General features: G+C 33.7%; 1 protein-coding gene across 1 annotated transcript; it reads left to right on the top strand.

Annotated features, from left to right (window-relative positions):
- The first annotated feature begins 5,512 nt into the window (after positions 1-5,512).
- Positions 5,513-7,978, top strand: LOC115708872 (uncharacterized). The gene is made up of 4 exons (XM_030636887.2): positions 5,513-5,739; positions 5,844-5,955; positions 7,139-7,210; positions 7,538-7,978. The coding sequence occupies exons 1-4, from the start codon at positions 5,585-5,587 to the stop codon at positions 7,616-7,618; spliced, it is 420 nt and encodes a 139-aa protein (XP_030492747.1). The 5' UTR covers positions 5,513-5,584; the 3' UTR covers positions 7,619-7,978.
- Positions 7,979-21,110: the final 13,132 nt, after the last annotated feature.

The following is a 21,110-nucleotide window of genomic DNA, read 5'->3' as shown; positions in this document are numbered from 1 at the left end:
TCAATTCATCTTAAAATATGTATGAATATAATTTTTAGTATCTTAAAGATACCTCATCACTTTGTATGAAAAATAAAGTGGTCTTAACTTTAGTTATTCTGATACTACTTAACGATCCTGAAACAAATGTAATGCAAAGTCTTATTCAGACTCTTAGGCATACATTAGGCTTCTCAAATAGAAGCAAATGAATGTTCTTAATTTATTCTCACTCCAGATCATTTTTCAGATGCTGGTTCGAGTTGAATTATCACACTTAAAGATAAAAGTTATATCAGATGAATAATACATAATTTTATTTAATCAGAGATGTTGTGGCTACTCTCTAATTAATTAAAATTATATATGTTATTTATATGCATTATCTCAAAATAATAATTTGAGATATGAATTATTTCAACTTATATAGAAAACTTTTATCATCATTTGCAAGTAACATATTGTCTACGTATAAAACAAATATTACTCCCACTAACCTTCTGGTATATAATTATTTCCATAATTCTCTTTTCAAACCTAAAGGAAAAGATGATTTAATACCAATTTGTGAGATGTTTGTTTCAATCTACAGGCAGACACCTTAAGCTTGCATATGTTCACCACTATTAGAGAAAAATCTTTATGGCAGTCTGTATACCTTCTCCTCTAGTTCACTGTTCGGAATTGATTAATGAATTGAAACGAGCAACAGATGCCAAGGTCTATAATAGAATCTTTTATAAAAACAAGTGAGAATGTAAATCTCCTTTGTTATTGATTCTTAGTTCAAAATGAACTTTTTAGCAATGAATATATCTTTATATCTTTATGTTTCTCAATGTTGCCTAATGAATATTATTGGTGAAAAAACCTATGTTTAATTAATGTTCTCCACCCTATTAGGCAACTTAACTAAAGATAACAAAAAATAACATAAAGGTAATATGAAAATAGCATCAAAATAACATACAGATAACAAAAAATTAACAGCAAATTAATAAGATTACAACATAAAAAGACCGTATTTTCTATAAATAAAATCAAAAAAATCATAAAAATATTTAGAATTCCGTGAAACCGTATTTTTGTAATTTTTTTGTTATTTTTATGTTTTTGTGAAATAATCCCTAGAATTTTTGTTTAACCCTATCCCGTCGGACGTCGGTTATTAAAAAAAAAACTGTCTTTAAATGTCAATTTTCAATAAGTAAGTATTTTTTATATTTTTTAGCTTCCCTTATTTTATTTATTTATTTTTTTTTTTGATTTAAGCATTTATATATTACAACATATTTTACCTGGGACTCGAACCCAGGACCTCCAACACTCACACACCCACCTATGGCCACTTGAGCTAACCTCAAGTGGTTTAGCTTCCCTTATTATAAAACTTATGGAAAAAATAGCATTTAAAAGATTGTTTTAGTAGTGAATTAATTTTTACATAATTTACTAATTTATTTTACAATTTTCCCCTTTGTTGATGTAGTTTAGTGGTACTATATATTTTTCCTCACAAACAAATTCAAATATCTCTTCCCAAAATCATCTGTAAGTAAGTTTTAAATCTAACAACTACGTATGTATATATAAGCTTTTTCTATCATTTCGAAAAGAACAAAATTAGGCTTTCTACACATTTGACTGATTTAAATTTATTACTAGCTATATTTTTTTTTTCTCTGCTTCTACATTATTCGAGTTAATTAATTTTTTTTTTGAAAAAGATTCGAGTTAATTAAATAACGTTGCATTAACTTTGTTGTTAGTAGTTGTACTTGTATGTAATGATACATTATACATTTTTGTTTTTGCTGGAATGACACATTATACATACAATATATAATTTTATATTGGGAAAACATAGTCGTGACTCGTGAACGTTTAATTTGACATTATTTTTATAAGTTAGTTAACCAGCTGGACTTTTAATATTTTGTCACAAACTGAGATGAACTAATGCTGTAAAATTTTAACAATTGAGGCTAGCTCAAGTAGCTAGAATCTAGAATGTGTGTGTTAGAGGTTTTGAATTTAAATTTTAAATTATGTATTGTAATATATAAATGTTTAAATAATAAAAAAAAAACTATAAAATTCTAATTATATTTAATAATTTTATGTATCTGGGAAAAATTGAACATATTCCATACAAGAAATATATTTATTATAATAAAAAAGAAATTATTGTAATTTTTTTAAGGAATTATTTTATATATTATTTTTTAATTTTTTTTTTAAAAAAAATTAAAGTTTGGATAGTTTCGGTGATTTCTATGTAGGTTGCTATATGAATTTTAGTTATGATTTAGGTTACTCCTTTCATTACTGTAGTAGTTTCTGTGTGGAAATCTGTAAACATAAAAAAAATATTTTAAAATGTAAAAATTAAAGAAAATAAAAAAAAAAAACTTTTTTTTAATTATTATTGTAATTAAAACACTATATTTATACTTTTGAATCAATTCAATTACTGAAGCCATAAATATATATATATAGCAATCAATTAATTCAGAAGAGATTTAAAAGGTCTTCCAATAATTTACTAATAATTTGATCATATCCCCTCCTTAAATTCGACACTTCAAAAATGGTAAGAGAGAAGCAATGAAGATTTGGACAGCATGATTAAGTAATTAATTATTAGTATGTATAATTGCAGCCATGTGAACTTGGTTAACCTTAATCATTTTCGTACGTGCACTGAGGGACTCAGAGGATTTAAAGTAATGGGGCATAATTTTTTTTATACATGTAATTTATTTTAATTATTACACTAAAGTTTATATTATATCAATAAATATAATTTTTTTATTACAAATATATATTATAACTAATTAAATTATATATATTTTCTTTTCATTTTTTTTTTGCAGAGGACAACCGTGTCTCGCCTACATGTTGGTCCGTCCCACTATACATGTTAGTTACATCACTGCAACTCCCCTATTTAGAAAACTTGATGAGCTATCCCATCATATTTGATATAATCTATAAATCAACACATGATGCATCTGATGACAGCCTGTTGGTTTCACTTGTGAATCAATAGAAGAACCCTAATAAATTCCTAATTTAATTAAAAACATCACACACACACACATCTATGTATATATGAAAAAGGAAAAAGAGGAAGAAGTGGTTGTGGAATGGACCCAGCTGAAGTCCATTTGTGAAATTTTGGTTATTTTTTCTTAAATGTTTTTTATTCTTCCAACTATCAAGACTTGGTCTCCATCAAGGTCAGTAAGTCTATCTATAGATACACGTATAAATATTAAACAAATTAATTAAAAGTCCAAAATAAAATTGTATATATATATATGGCAAAAAACGACAGAGATTCATTGGCATAAAATGAAGCCCACGCCCGTGCGGTGGGGCCCACTATTGGGTTGGCGTCCGAAATTCAAATCGACCGACATCCACACGTATGATGTCACTGACACGTACCAACGTAGTCCCTACTCCCTCCCATGATGGCGACGTACTCTCTGGGGAGGCCCATGCCTTACCGTGTAGTCCATTACTATAGCATCACTACTCAGGCTTTACTGGGCCCAACTGTCACAATAGTACAGGCCGTATTGGGCCCATATAAACTATGGACTTCACCTATATTTAGAAACATATTTACATTTAGTACTCGTTATATTTTCCTTTATACATATATATATTACGTTTTACACAAGATTTTGATTTATACGATAATTTGAAATTTAAGTAAAGTTTTTGTATAACTACTTTTAGGGTTTTTTTTTTTTCTTTCATATATATACATATTGTTATCCCAAAATTTATTCTAATGATTACTTGGCAAGCTAACACGTGGCAAGAAAATTCGTTCTTGAGCATAATATCACACCAGAATGTACCAGTAGGGCAAGACAATACCAAATTAAATTGAAGTATAAATGCTCAAAGTGATTATTAGTCGAACGGGCTCAAGATCTAACCTCGCAACGAGGGATTCGAGCAAGTCGCGTAACGCAAATGGCTGACTAGAGGAATTCACTGAAGATCTTTCAAGATACTTTCCTTAATCGTTTCCATTACGATCAACATAAAATTCCTACTTTCATAGGATTTCACTTATTAAAATGAGAAAATTGTGAATACACAACCTACATTACTCAAAAATGATATTATCTCTACAGACCATATAATATATGAGCACTATTATCACCTCTTAAATCATAGTGTCCTCCACACACCACACCTTGAACCTAACTATATATGAAATAAACGAATTTTTCATAGTCTTTACAAACAACAAAGTCGTATGTCAGACACCATCAAACTACTCTCTAAAATAGCCATACCACTTTAGAGAGTGGGGGATAAATTGTAAGGGTAAAATTTCTAATTAGATCTTGGCCCAGTTGAATAAGCCCATAACCTATAGCTGATGACCACCAGGCTGTCTGTACAAGCCACTCCCTTCATGGGCTCCACAAGAAAACTCAAGGGCCCAAATTACAGAATAGGCTTTAGTTAAATTACAATGTCTATTAGTTAAATTACAGTGTATATGATCTGTACGACCAACTATACAACCTAACTTGATTATGGGTAGGCCAACCCACAACAATTCTTTAGACATACTTAGACCTGTGATATGGTCCAAGGAGTGGTAAGTCCATATACATGGAGGCTCATTTGAACTACGTGGTCAGCCCACGATTGTGGGTTGCACAGTGCATTTAGAGCAAGTCTAGCCCTGAAACGGTTATGCCCACGATTTATGGACTACACTACTCCAAGGCGGTTACAACTATTCCCACTATCTTAGGCCATGGACCGGTATCCACGAGAAAGTGGGTGTATAGCCCACAACGATAGGTGAACACATTTGAATAATGGAGTGGAATGACTATTCTACCCTTCAACTGAACTACGATGGGATTTGGTCCCTTATATAAGGGTACATAGGCAACTTGAGGGGGAATCTTGAACTCTCTACAGAGAATACACCCTAAACTCAAGCTCATCCCAAACTCCTCACTCACTCACCACCCAAACCATCGTCTTTATCTCCACGACCAACGTGAAAATATTAGTCACAACTATAGGCGGTCCTGTCACATTTTTACTCTCACCAAGCGAAAACAATTTATTTTTTGATTGTGAAAGTACTAAAATATGGATATGGAGTAACAATATCTTGACACATAATCATTAATTAGTCCAATATCAAAATCAAAATTACAGGTTGGTACTGAAATACAAGTAAAAGAAATTTATTGGCATTTGTGTAATAAAATTTTAGAACGGTACAAAAAGAAAATTAACTTTGTTAGCTTCCAATTTAAAGCTTAATAAACTAAAATACATAAATTTTGCTTGGGCACAGTACAAAATAAGTTGAACTGGAGACATAATTAGAATGTTTAATTAAAAATGAGTTTCAATAAAAATAATGAAAGATATAAATGAGTATTTTTGTAATACTTTCGGAAAAGAGAAAAAGAAAAAAAAATGGGTATAATTTCAAAGAAGATAGTTAGGCCCATGAGGCCCAAAGCCCTACATTCACTGAATTTGACCCGGCAACCAACCACCCAACCAACCAAACAAAGCTTTCACCTGAAAATAGAGAGCCAAAATGAACATCAGGCGAGAACGAAGAATGGTGGGAAGATGGAGAAGAAACGAAATAGTGTTGGGCTTGGCAGTGGTCATCATTCTAGGCACTGCCGTTTACTTCCGACTTTGGAGCATCGATTACTCCGCTTCTTCCTTCGACGCTGACCTCTTGAGGTTACCTGCTTACACTCTCCAATACTCTTTACTATTCATTTCTTTCAACAATATTTCAAACATTTGTGTTTTCAAAGATTAAAACTTTTTTCTTTACTGGGTAGACGACAGTTCGACTTGGCTAACAGAGAAGCGTTGGATGAATCGGCTGAGTGGAGAGCGAGATATGATGAGGAAGCAGTGAAGACTGCCCAATGTTTCAGTGAACTCAAACAGGTATTTTGGATGTGTTTATTTTGATTCATAGTAATTCTGAATATCAATATGTATAACCTCACATTTATGAATTATATTATGAAATGGACCTGCAAATTTCTTCAATGGAGTCCTTATGCTGCTCAATTTTAAATTGTCCTATTTGCTTCATAAGGTAGCTTTTATTTCAAATATTAAAGGAGCACATTTCTGGGTTTTATTAAATATTTTGCTTCAGATCTCAATTAAAGAGGGTTTGGCTTGGAATAACTAAAATGTGAAAAGAAAAATAATTGGTAATGGGAATGTGTTAACAACTAAACGAGATTAATGTCCATTATGTAGGATTTGTGCTTCTTATGAGTGTGACTTTTAACCTAATGTTACTAGAAAGGACGAATCTTTTTCTTAGAAGCTTAACCTGTTGGTAATAACTCTGTTTTTTCTTGACAATTTGTTCTTGTCAAGTACACTATAGTTGAATGTTTTTCTTAGAAGCTTCACCTGTTGGTTTTCCTGAATACTTTTTGTTAAGTTATCATTTCTTCATTTCTTGACAATTTGTTCTTGTCAAGTATATGATAGTTTTCCTATTTGGCAGTATTCTTATAGTTTGTGATTCCTTCACCTTTTCATATTATGGAGTTGTGTCTACCTGCAAAAGTCTTTACTTTGGAGTATTTTCTACATGTGATAGTGTTGTTTGGTAGCTTCTAATATTAAAGAAATAATTCGTGCTTTGGTAAATAGATTTTTCAAATTTCAATTCAGTTTTATAGAGCAACTATGTGCACTCAGAATCATGAGAATAGTTCAGTTAATGGAATGGTCATTGTAAATGACAAAATGCCTTACTTGGGAGCTTAGTAGACTGTTGGTGATCTTATATATCATTTTTCGCTTTTGACTTTTGTATCTAGATAACATGTTCTTCCCAAGCTTATTGGAATTTTCGTAAGTTTTTTCTGCTGTGGATCATTTGGTTTGTATGACTTCTGCACATAGAACTAATAATGGATATATTATATGTATCTTATAACCAGATTGTATGGTTTGAGGGCCATTGAGATTCTTGTATATGCCTCTGTGCTTCTTATAAAGTAACTCTTTAGATTTACGCCTTTACGAGTATCCATCTTAGAATTGATGACTAGATAAGAGAGTGACTTGTGCATTTCTCATAAAACATTAAATTCTTTAACAGGTCAAGGAGTCTTCTAAAAAAGATGATCATGACACTGGTAATGCGAACCAGAAATTGGAATTGCTGCAGAAGGTTATTACTGAGCCCTGTTAAGATGTTTATTATCTTCATGGTTTCCATAAATATTTTATCTTCTTTTCTACTTTAATTTGTCATTTGTTTCAGGATTGACTGTTATGCAGATAATAGATTTATTTCAGTCAAAGTTATACTTTCAGCAAAATTGGTCATATGAATTTTACTATTATCACTAGTATCCTAGCAATATTTGTTGCTCCTAACAGTCAATCCTGAAACTTTTTGTGAAATTACCAAACAGTTCTGGGCTTTTAAGAAACTACTTGGATTTCTGTTTTTTTTTTCCCCCTCCCTTCTCACTAGTTTTGTCTATTTCTGAAGGAAAACATGGCATTACTTGAACGAGTTGAAGCTTTAAAACAAGAACTTGAGACTGAGAAGCTGAGATGCATCTCACACTAGATTCAAGATCAAGTTTGAAAGAGGTTTTCTTAGAATCAACCAATTTTCAACTACTCAGTGCTTCGCTATTGAGCAGGCTTTGTGGCTTCATGTCATTTCTTTTGGAGGAGATGCTTTAGAAGAAACTAGGAGGCTTTCGAAGAGAAGCATTGGCTTTTCAGTTTTACTTGTGGGAGTATACACAATACGTTTTATAGGCTTATTCCCTCCACCCTGAGCCCAAGAATAATTTAGTTAAAGAAATGTTTATAAACCAATACCCAATCATTTGGCCTTCAAATTAGCCTCTGTTTCCTGCTAAATAGTGTGTAAATTGTGATACATATATTTAATATGAGAAAATATTTGTTTTGCTCTTCATTTCTTGTACCATATTTTCTTGAATTACATGAATCATTTCACTATTTCATAATACTTATGATATCATAATAGGAGATGTATAAACTACTCAGTAATAATTAACCACATAAAAGTAGAAATAGTTTCAACTTTAAAGCTTGAATATATTTGTTTATTCATTTCTTCCAAGCAATTTCCCTACATTTATGTTATAGCTATGCTATAAGAACTAGTACTTAGATGTGTGGTGATGAAAGTGAGTTCCTCACACCATTACTTATCTGGGCTCAATAAGAACAATTCTCAACCTTTGGAAAGCTTATTCAGTGATTGATCACTCTGCAGGGGGATTAGTTTTCAGTTCATGGAGGAATTTTGTGATCTTCTGTGCAAATACCTCATTGTTATCGGTGTTTTGAACCGTTGAGGACGGTGGGGCAGAGGTTGAAGTATTCCCTTTTGAACCCTGTAAAGCAGACAACACAAAAAAATAAAATAAGAGTAAAATTGTTAAAATGTAAAGAATAAAAGTGAATAAACTCTAGTTGGGAGATCTAACAGAGGGTGCCTTTCTTCGTTTTGGCAGTTTTGTCTTTGAGTTCATTATATCAATCAGATCATCAAACTGAAAAGAACAAAACAACAGAACACAAACTAATCATTGTCCCTTTTATATAAAAGAAAAGATACAAAAATAAAAATGGTTTACATTTATCCCGTTCGGGAATGAATTGCCCATAATTTTTTGAATGTTCAAAAACATTTACATTTTGTATCTAAACTTAAATACAATAATCCGAACTTAAAATAGATGATTAGATTTTCCTCCAAATATGACAATATTGAAAGCTAAATATAGATATACAATACATTAATATGTCAAACACTTGTTATAGTAACAACCTACCTGTGCTACTATTTTATCATATTTCCTTACACTTTGGTATAACCTTTTCTCATCATCTTCTCTAGACATTGTAATCAAACACTCAATATATATATATGAGAAATCTTGGAGAGATTGAGGATTTGAAACACATATAAATAGTAGGTAATGGATAGAATAGGAAGCATGTTAATGGCATGAGAAGAGAAAAAATGCTATAGCTTCACTAAGAACGATTGTGTTGTCGTTACTAGCAAGTACTGTCTAAGTCATACCAAAAGAATAATAGAAAGAGAGAGAGAGGAGAATATACAGTTAGGCCATTTCTTTCCAATTATTCATTTTCTTTATAAACACTAATCTCGTGATCATCATCATGGTTGATCATGCAATTTATAGTATATCAAAAGTGATTTTTAATTCTATTAGTATTAATTGCATTGATTCTATTATTACTAAATGAAAAGTTGCATGATATATCAACTATGATGAGCACGAGATTAGTGTTTATAAAAAAAAAATATGTAGCCGAATTATTAGAAAATAATATAATTTAGAAAAATTAAAAGGAGAAGAGATGAGAATTTCTCAGTATATTATTTTACTAGTAAATAACTTGTGGTTCGTATACAAATTTTAAATTACACATATAAAATAAATTATTGAGAAGTAATAAAAATTGGTATTGGTAGTTCATTACTAATTTTTTATCTTAATAATTTTGAATATAATTTTTTAATAATATGGCAAGTGATTACACTAAATTTTTGTTTTGAATTCTTTTTCAATTAGTTCAAAAAAATAAAATAATAAAACTATTTAAATAATAAATGAACTCTTGTTTTTTATTTCTTAGACATTTATATATTTTTTAAATTTTATATATTATAATATTAATAATTTATTAGTTTAGTTATGAATATTTTAATTTTATGTTTAAGTATTTGATAATTGATATTAAAATATCCTGTATATTTATTGGGATATTTTATTTTATAAATTTTAATATTATAATAAGGCTTAGTTATGGATATTTTTTAGGAAAATAAAATTTAAATATTAAATATTTATAAATTTATTAAAGTGAAATTTTTTATTTTTGGAAAAAATGTGAAAAAGATTAGATGGTTCGGAATAATTTAATTAAGAAAAAATTACACTTACTATGAGATTTTAAAAGTTGTTTACTTAAATATTGATCAATTTATATGACATTTTTTTTTTTATTTTATTTTTTTATTTTTAGGTATTTTTATGGTATTTGATATGCTATACCTATGTCAATTAGGTTTTCAAAGCCCATATTCAATGTTTTTATTTGTTTCTTAGGAAGTTTTATTTGTCACTAGTGCTGGAAATGTCGCCAGAATTTGTTACCGGCGCTGAAAAAGTCGCAGGAGTAGCTACCGGTGTCGAGAAAGTTGCTGGAGTTGCTGCCGGCGCCAAAAAAGTCGTCGGAATTGGTATTGTAGTCAGAAAAATTACTAAAAAAATACCAAAAAAATAGTATTTCTTGGTTTCTTGATGAAGAAACCAGTTTCTTGGTGATTTTTCTAGCGACAATGCCAATTCTGACGACTTTTCCGGTGCCAACAGCAACTCCAGCGACTTTTCCAACACCGAAAGCTACTTCAGCGACTTCTCCGGCACCGATAAAAAACTCTGGGAAAGTCGTTAGAATTGGCATTGTCGCTAGAAAAATTACTGGAAAAATTACCAAGAAACCGGTTTCTTGATGTTTCTTGGTGATTTTTCTGGTGACAATGCCGATTCTGACAAATTTTCTGGCACTAGCAGCAACTCTGGCAACTTTTCTGACACCAGCAGCTACTCCGACGACTTTTTCGACAGTGACAGCAAACTCCAGCGACTTTTCGGTCCCAGTGACAACTCCGACGATCATTGTAGTTTCATTTGTTTTATTTCTTAAAAAAGAAATTGAAAGAAATTTTAATATTTTTTATGGTAATTCAAAGTGACATATCTCATATAAGTTATGTTTATTATTTTTTTTTTTTTAAATGCCACATTTTTTTCTATTAAATTTCCTCACCATATTTATGTAAAGTAGTTTTATTTTTTCCATATTTATGTAAATACCCCTCTAATTAAATAGTTATTATAATTAAAATTTAAATTATATATGTTGACAGTTAAAACTCGTCAACCAAGTTAGTGGTCGAAAAATGTGTAACTATTAAGAGATGAGATAAAGAGAAGAAGTAAAATAAAAGTGAAATGATGAATACTTTTCTCTTTATTGCATTCACTATATGAGTTACAAAAATGAACTTCCAACCCCCTCTCATATATGAGATGGGTGTACTTATAGGCATTAGTGGCCAGTGGTACAACTATTGGGTTTTGTGCCCTAAATAAAACCCATTCCAATATAATCAGATTTATTAGTTAATAAAGATGAGAAATAAACATTTTATGTTGCATGGTTCACATGATTTATTTCATGATTATATATAATGTATAAATTCTATTAAGTCCAGAACATATGTATTTGTTAATGATTATAGTGTTGTCAGCACAGTAGAATATAATCTTGATTATATGTTCGAAAGTTTATTCCCTGATTTGTCAGTTCACTGGATTTAGACTGGCATGATAATCAGCGATAGGTATGCTTACACCTTGGATAAGTGGTATGTCCTTTCCAGGGCATTGACAAAGTTTACCAGTATCGGATGTATGGAGTATACATCGGAAGGGACCGATATTGAACTTTGATTAGATATATTAAATTTACCGTAATATCTATTCAATTCAATATCATCTAGTTGATCCTAGATCAAATGATCTTAATCCAGATATGATTAGGGTGATACGTACATTTTGGGAACATGATAGTATAATTGAGTGGGAGCGCTAAACATAGATATGGAATCTATAACTTCTATAGGTATTTAGAAGTGAAACGATGATTTCCTTCGAGCTTAGCTAAACAAAGATAAATGGTTGAGTACTCATTTCACTTCGCTGAAATATCATTTATACGGAGCTGAGTGTTTTAAGGATAAAATACATTGAAGGGTGTAACGGTAATTTAGTCCCTACACAATGTAGATCATCTATTAGAGGATCATTGATCAAATTATGATTATAACAATGGATAATTTATAGCGTATCTATATCGTGGAACATATAGAGCGTTCTATATGACTGAGAGTGCAATTTCAAGTTTTATGCGTAGATGCAACAAGGAATTAATAAGTCAGTGGATTTACTTGGTAAATTCTTGATCTGCATATTGGAAGCTCAGTTATATAGGCCCATGGTCCCCATACTAGTTGAGACCATACTGCTTGTAAGACTCAGTTAATTGATATTAATTAATCAATTATAATTCCAAAATTAGACTATGTTTAGTTTATGAATTTTCACTAAGCAAGGGCAAAATTGTAAGAAAAGAGTTTCTAGAGTACATTTGTTAATTAAGAGACTTTGGTTAGTCTAATTAATAAATATATTAAATGACAATATTATTTAATAATTAATTTTAGTTATTAAATAATTGGAATTGACATTTAAATGGTTGAATTTGAAAATTGGCGTTTTTGAAAAAATGAGATTCAGAAATGATAAAACAGCAAAATTGCATAAGCGAGGCCCAATATCCAAAGCCCAGGCCGGCCACTAATGTAGGCTTTTATCATTTATTTTTTCATTATTTTAATGCTAAATAATTCTAACCTAAACCTAGGTGGTTACCGATAAATAGGTAGTGATGGCTTCAGGAAAAAGATGATGCATCTCATTCCTTCAGAGAAAATTCTAAGCCGCCACTTTCCTTCTCTTTTCTTCTTCAACAATTTCGAACCTTGAGTGAATGAGTGAGTGCCCACACACATCAAGTGGTATCTCAATCATAGTGTGGAAGATTGTGAAGAATCCAACCAATAAGAAGGAGAATCAGCATCAAGGAAGGAGAGAAAGAGATCCAGGTTCAGATCTTGATAATGCTCTGCTACAGAAAGGAATCAAGGGCTAGAGATCTGAACGGAAGGAGTCATTATATTCCGCTGCACCCAATGTAAGGTTTCCTAAACTTTATATGTGTTTATTTCATTGTTTTAGAATTTATATTAGGATGTTAATGAAACATACTTGTTAGTAAATCTAGATCCTGGTAAAATATTTCCAACAACAACATGGTCAAAAGGTACCAACACACCGCTCTCAAGCAGAGGGTTGTAGGTGCTGGTAGTAGCCTTGCACCTCGTACTCTTGTCGGGTGTCAGGTGATCCCTGATTGCAGGCCTATGGTCCTGGGTTGCAAGTTAGTGGTCCCCAGTTACAGGAGAGTGATCTCGAGTTGCAGGTGTGTCGTTCCGAGTTGCAGGTGCGTGGTCCCTAGCTGCAAACGTGTGGTTTTGAGCTGCAGGTGCGAGGTCTCCCGATTACAAGTTTAGGGGTCCCCACCTGCACGCCTTAGGTGAGTGGCCATGGTGTACCTTTGGTCGGGCCCTCAGACCATGCAGGTCCATTATCACCGCTACTTGTACTCCCTTGCATTCAAAGGTTTCAGAAGGCGTGGGAGTATGCCTTCCTCTGCACATCGTGTCCCCGGAGTTCCCATCCAACTTCACCCATGCAATCTCATACTTGACTCCCTTCTCCCACAACCTCCCACTTGGCTTCCTCTTCTCACAACTTCACACTTGGCGCCCTCCTTTCACAACTCCACACTTGGCTCCCCCTACACACACTCGCCCGTCCCCCCCTCGCACACACGACTCGCGTGCGAGCCCCCCATGGGCTTGGATGCGAGCCTCTCCACTGGCACGCCCATGATACCCACTCGACCATCCCCCTTCGCACACACACGGCTCACCGCGAGTCCCCCTCCACTCGCATGCCCATCTCGCACACACGCCTGTCTCCTCCTCTCACACATGGCCATCTCCTCCCCGCACACACGACTCACGTGCGAGCCCCCATGGGCTTGCAGGTGAGCCCCCTACCCCCTCGCACCATGCCAAACTCACCCTTCACCACTCACCCACGGCTTGCATGTGTGCCCCCCATGAGTTGACATGCGAGCTCCCATACACTTGCTCGGACACTCCCCGCACACGACGTCTATCCACACATGTATAGCTTCTCCCTCTTTCACCTACGGGTCGAACGGATGCTCCACCACTTGTATGAAGGTTCTACGACTCACCGAAATGCCCCCAGCTCACCCCAATGGCCCATGGACTTGAACAATCCCCCATGGGGTCGCACAATAGCTAGGGAGTCGCTTAACAGCCTACTGGCTCGCATGGGAGCCGTCAACTCGCATACCAAGCTGTCACAATTTGGTAGTCATAGTAATTTGGCCATAACTTTCTCAATATACATCAGAATTAGATGAATCAAAGTGCATTGGAAAGATAAGAAAGAGATCTTTGAATCTTATGTCTGTGGCAAGATCCAATTCTGAACATATCACTACGAAAATCCTCTAACAATTGTAACCTAGTGAGTTAATCTTACTAACTCTACTCATGAGTTGTTACGGGGTTGAACTCCAAGTTGCATGGATATACCCCGAGACTTGTAAGCATGGATTTCCAAGATTAATGATCCTTAGGCCGTATGCGTTGACTCAGTCATTCTTTGACCGAATCTTACAGTTGATGTCTCTCGACTGCTGGGGCCGATTGTTGACTAATCTGGAAAATCAACTCTTCTAATTTTTGGGGTTAACACTTGCCCCTCAGTCTACAAGAATTATTTTAAGTGTTCTTGAAGACTGTATAAGTTGGGGGGATCTACCTTGCTGAGGCATGAGATCCTCTCAGTTATCTCTAAGACAGTGCTCCCTTTATACGGGGGGCTTCCCTTGGTTGAAGTTTACTTTGCGCCAATATGTCAAGCAACAATTTTACTTGGCCTTGGCTGAATGACTTTGAGGGAGGCTCGTTGGCCCAATAATATTTGTAACTGGCGTTGGCCGAGTGACACTGGGGTTACTCTCTCGCCAAGCCATCTTTGTAATCAGCGTTGGCTGAGCGACTGTAGGGTCACTCTTTGGCCAAGCCATCTTCGTAACTGGCGTTGGCTGAGTGACACTAGGGTCACTCTCTATCCAAGCCATCTTTGTAACTGGCATTGGCCGAGCAACTCTAGGGTCACTCTCTGGCTAAGCCATCTTCGTAATTGGCGTTGGCCGAGCAACTCTAGGGGTCACTCTTTAGCCAAGCCATTTTTTGCTGTGGTAGGCAGCCATATACTATGGGGGAGTTTGGGCTATTTGAGCAGTCTCCCTCTTATTGTAAATCCATCCTTTTGCTTGGATGGGAGGGAGCTTTATAGCACTTGACCGCGCTACCCTCTTGATTGAAAAATGTTTGCTTACTCCTGAGAGGCATCCCTCTAGTTTCGATGTTATGCCATGAGTGTCCGTGAGAACCTCTTATGGCTTGATGATTTTTGCGAGGTGAGGCATCTTTCTTTTGCTGAGCAATGGTAGCTAATCCTTGCTAGCCAAGAAATTTTTGTACCTCACTTCCACATTTGCCGTTGGCATCTTTCCTTTTTCTTTTTTGATCAGACACTGCCTAACAATGGTATTTCCTCAAGTGTCCCGTATTCCACGCCCTCGGTACCACCGTGTCATCCATGCGAGCTAACTTGTTGGTCCCGGGTGGGATGACTTTAGCGATCCGATAGGGGCCTTTCTAATTGGCTCCCAAAACTCTTGCTCTTGGATCCTTGGTATGGGAAGGCCTTTCTTAATACCAAGTCTCCAGTCCTGAAGGCATGCATACAGACTCTCAAATTATAGTACCGGGCCACCCTTTGTTGATACACTGCCAACCTCATTTGGGCTATGTCCCTCCATTCTTCCAAGAGGTCTAGATTTTCCACCTTGGCTTTTTTGTTGGACTCCTTATTGAAATTCTTCACGCGAAACGAATTGAGCTTCATCTCGATGGGACGCACAACCTCACATTTGTATGTCAAGGAGAAGGGCGTCTCACTTGTGGTGGAGCGGGGCGTGGTCCTATATGCCCAGAGTACGTTCAAAAATTCATCTACCCATCAAACTTTAAGTTTTTCCAATTTAGTTTCGAGGTTTTTCTTGATTATCTTGTTCGCTGCCTCAATTTGCCCACTAGCCTGGGGGTGCATGTTGGATATATTTTACCAGGCTCTAGATTTACTAACAAGTATGTTTCATTAACATCCTAATATGAATTCTAAAACAATGAAATAAACACCTATAAAGTTTAGTAAACCTTACATTGGGTGCAGCGGAATATAATGACTCCTTCTGTTCAGATATCTAGCCCTTGATTCCTTTCTGTAGCAGAGCATTATCAATATCTGAACCTGGATCTCTTTCTCTCCTTCCTTTGATGCTGATTCTCCTTCTTGTTGGTTGATTTTCCACAGTCTTACACACTATGATTGAGATACCTCTTGATGTGTGTGGGCACTCACTCATTCACTCAAGGATTTCGAAATTATTGAAGAAGAGAAGAGAAGAAGAGGTTTCAACTATAGAGAATAGATAGAGGCTCAGTTTTTCATCTGACAAAGTTAAGTGTGAATGAGAGCCATCACTATCTATTTATAGGTAACCACCTAGGTTTAAGTTAGAATTATTTGGCATTAAAATAATGAAAAAATAAATGATAAAACCCTATAAGTGTGGCCGGCCATGGGCCTTGGATAATGGGCCTCACTTATGCAATTTTGCTGTTTTATCATTCCTGTATCTAATTTTCTCAAAAACGCCAATTTTCTAATTCAACCATTTAAATACCAATTCTAATTATTTAATAACTAAAAATTAATTATTAAATAATATTTTCATTTAATATATTTATTAATTAGACATATAAAGTCTCTTAATTAATAAATAAACCTAGAATCTATTTTCTTTACAATTTCGCCCTTGCTTAGTGAAAATTCACAAAGTAGACATAGTCTAACTTTAGAATTATAATTGATTAATCAAAATCAATTAACTGAGTCTTACAAGCAGTATGGTCTCCACTAGAATGGGGACCATGAATCTATATAACCGAGCTTCCAATAAGTAGATCAAAAATTTATATATTAAATTCACTGACTTATTAATTCTTCGTTGAATCCACGCATAGAACTTAGAATTGCACTCTCAGTATATAGAACGCTCTATATGTTCCACGATATAGATACGTCATTAGTTATCCATTGTTATAATCCTAATGTGATCAATGACCCTCTAATAGATGATCTACATTGAATAGGTACTAAGTTACCGTTACACCTTCAATGTATTTTATCCTTAAAACACTTAGCTCTGTATAAATGATATTTCAGCGAAGTGAAATGAGATCTCAACCATTTATCTCTGTTTAGGCAAGCTCGAAGGATATCATCGTTTCACTTCTAAATTCCTATAGAAGTTATAGATTCCATATTTATGTTAGCGCTCCCACTCAATTATACTATCATGTTCCCAAAATGTACGTATCACCCTGACCCAAAAGTAGGCTTAACTAACAAATCAAAGAACATGTACAATACTCTTGAGATCGAACCTAACCATATCAGGATTAAGATCATTTGATCTAGGATCAACAGGTGATACTGAATTGAATAGATATTACGGTAAATTTTAATATATCTAATACAAGTTCAATATCGGTCCCTTCCGATGTATACTCCATACATCCGATGCTGGTAAACTTTGCCAATGCCCTGGAAAGGACATAACACTTATCCAAGGTGTAAGAATACCTATCGCTGATTATCATGTCAGTCTAAATCCAGTGAACTGATAAATCAGGGAATAAACTTTCGAACATATAATTAAGATTATATTCCACCGTGTTGACAACACTATAATCATTAACAAATTCCTATGTTCTGTACTTAAATAGAATTCATACATTATATGTATATAATCATGAAATAAATCATGTGAACCATGCAACATCAAATGTTTTTTCTGATCTCTATTAATAAGTAAATCTGATTATATTGAAATGAGTTTTATTTAGGGCATAAAACCCAACAAACTCCCACTTGCACTAACATAAAACAAAATGTGCATGTCAAATAATCTCAACACCTTGATTTACAAATCAAGTGTAGTAGTAGTAAACTCCTCGTAATAGGATCTGACAGGTTGAATTAAACACAACCTTTTCTCCACCATTACTCTTCCTTAATCACAAAATCCTTGATAATGTGAAATTCCTCTCTATATGTCTACTCTTTTGGGATACTGGATTCTATACCTTTGGCAACTACTTTTGGTTAATCAGGAAATAACACTAGTAGTTAAGACAAGTTGGAACGGTGCCACAATTGTATAGAACTTTTCTAGGACTGAATAAGTACATTTACTGCAACTTTAACATTCAGTCTCTCTCTGGTAGACTAAGAGATTTCAGATTGGTTTTTACACTTCTCCAAAATCACTACTCCACCCCCAGAGTAATCACCATTTTATCAGTAGACTTTCTAGCACAAAGGCAAGTCTTGAAATCTGATGTGGTGTAGTCTAAGAGTTTTAAATACACACTTATTGACTAACATATAGTTCCTCTTCTTAATTATAAGATTTACTTGATTGTCTTTCAATGTTCCTCTCCTGGATTAATCTGATACCTACTCATTACTCCCACTCAACAGCAGGTGTCTGGTCTAAGGCATACTAAAGCATATCTGAGACCTCTCACTGTTGATATAAGAAATTCTTTCATGGCTTTATCTTTTCTGGAATAGTGGAGACTTTTCCTTAGATAAATAAAATCTATGCCTAGAAGTCGAGAAGCTTCTATAGATTGCCATTAGAAAGAAAATGCTTCAGTATCTTACTAAAGTAAGTTGCTTGCATTAGAGTAAGTAATTACCATGTATACCACAAGCCATAGGTTTAGATAAACTCAAACCTATAATACTAGGAACAAGAAGTTTTGTTAAGTCCATTGAATAGACTTATTAACGAAAATTTCCTTTAATGTCCTTGTAATAGAAAAATTTAGGTTACTCCATGTGAATGGATTAAACCATAGTTCTATTGGCTTTTCTTCTTAGTTTCTTATCTTGACAATCCATTACTTGTTTAAACTCACAATGGATTTTAATCACTAGTGTCTTCCAAGTCATAAGAAGTGAAGTTCCTTGAAACTCTCCCACTACGACAAGGTACCGTGAATTATGTCTAAGAAAAAAAAATGGTATTGACCTCTTCGGTTGTGACAAGACAACAAAGGCAGTGGGATCATCATATGTCAAATAAGATGATAGAACACTTATGGAATCAAGAAAAAATATCTCCTTTATTTGCTACTTTTCAGACTTAGTCATTTTCTTAGAAAAGTAGTATTTGTTTAAACAAACACTTTCTTATCTATTGACTATGGGATGGTCCACCCCTAATCACTTAGAATAGCTAACAAACCATGGTTAACAGTTCTAGCTTTTCTTAAGATTTTGATCAGGTCATCCATGAATCTAGTAATGATTTACATTAAGTATACAACCATTGCATCATTCTGAAATTGTATTACCATAGAAGGACTTAGGTAACAACTAGTAACTAATCATCAATATGCAAATCGAAATTTCTGGGGAGGTAAGTTTGGATATAATTCAAAAATCAATTTAATGATCTTTTAACTGCATATCTACTAACTATTTCTCCACCCCTATCAGTTCGCAAGATCTTTAACCACTTACCTTAATGGTTTATCACCATTGCTAGAAATTCATGAATTTTTTCAAACATTTCAAATTTCTTTGCATAAGGTATAATCTAGAGTGATCGTTTTAAGAATATAACGATAAACTCATATCCACCCCTGAATGTACTTCCATCTGCGAATGAGATGAACTTACTTTCAGTGGATATAGGCATATTAACTTTTTGCAGAGAATGATCTTGTCAAAACCACTATGAACAAGATACAAATGCCATAGATTTAAAAAATGTGGTTGTAGTCTTTTGATGACTTAGGTATAGTTACATTAAAAAGTTCTTAGAATAGTCCAAGTGGATCCTGGTCACAGAATACTAAACTCATATCCATACTTTAACATACAGTTTTTGAATCCGTTAATAGAAGATGGATTTTAAACACTTGTGAAAGTGTAACTGTATTGTATTCTGGAAATAGAAATATAAGAAAATTTCTGTTTGGAATCTAAAATTAAAGCCAAAGACTTAAATTTATACCAAATATAATGAGTAATTCTTTCTTGGACCACCACTACTAATTTTACTCTAATTCTGATTTGCCCATACAAGTAGGAGATTTCTAAGATTGAGGATTTATATCATTGTGGGATAGAATTTCGGGAATATAATCAAAAGTGTCATTCAATTTCTTAAGAGAAAATAGAATGACATTAAATGATTTATAGACCATTCATCCAATGATATGTTATTGAGCTAATTCGAAATGAATAAGCTAAGAGGAATTAGGATAATTTCGTTTATAAATAAGAATCCAACGATGTTTCGATTAGCGAGAGTCAAAGTAATCTTATTTATACAACCTTCTTGTTTCATATTGTAAAAATACTAGTCTAAGGTATCATCAATTGATGAACAACTAGATGTTGCATATACAATATTTATCTTTCGAGATCTAACACTATTATGTATGTCTAATGGTGAAAATCCATTAGGGATTTATCTCATTAGAAAAACAAACCAAGTTAGACCAACAATGAAGATTCGAAATTAAACTACAATTTAATAACAGAAAATAACATGGTTCAAGATAAATTCATACACAATTCAAAAATTATTAAACATATAGCAAGTAGGAATGACAAGTGAAAATACTAAAACATACAATCCTAAATAATTTCCAAGGTCTCCAACAAACTGATACAGTGTCCCGGTAGGCAAGAGTCAAAGTATCATTCATTGAATAGAGTTGTCAGCTCATCTAAAATGCAAACCATTCTAGCAACCTTTTATTTCGATCAAAATAAGAATCCAACGTTGTCCCGGTAGGCGAGAGTCAAGGTTATTCTCATTTTATGAGCTTCCACCATGGTTTCATGTTTTATAAGTTTATCTCTAAGTAGTCGCCATAGGGGAGAGTCTAATAGAGACGAAAACTTACAAAACACTTATCAAATGAGATCTTACGGTGTTAAATGCGTTCAACGAATAACCATCCATAAGGGGGACGAAGTCTAGCGTCTCGAGGTTATATTGAAAATATTTAACTATTGTAAGATTAACAATGGAGATCGAATGTCCTAACAATAATAAAGCTCATTATTTAAAAAAAATGTATTTTCTTCTAATAT

This window comes from Cannabis sativa, chromosome 3, assembly GCF_029168945.1.
Source record: "Cannabis sativa cultivar Pink pepper isolate KNU-18-1 chromosome 3, ASM2916894v1, whole genome shotgun sequence".
In the NCBI taxonomy this organism is placed as follows: Eukaryota; Viridiplantae; Streptophyta; class Magnoliopsida; order Rosales; family Cannabaceae; genus Cannabis; species Cannabis sativa.
Note: the sequence above shows the minus strand (reverse complement) of the source record. Positions and strands in the feature narration are given on the sequence as shown.

What these genes read in the sequence shown, in the direction of transcription:
- LOC115708872 (XM_030636887.2), top strand. Translation starts at nt 5,585, where the DNA reads ATGAACATCAGGCGAGAACGAAGAATGGTGGGAAGATGGAGAAGAAAC. An exon ending in TTCGACGCTGACCTCTTGAG is followed by an intron (nt 5,740 to 5,843) that starts GTTACCTGCTTA and finishes TTTACTGGGTAG; the next exon opens with ACGACAGTTCGACTTGGCTA. An exon ending in AATTGGAATTGCTGCAGAAG is followed by an intron (nt 7,211 to 7,537) that starts GTTATTACTGAG and finishes CTATTTCTGAAG; the next exon opens with GAAAACATGGCATTACTTGA.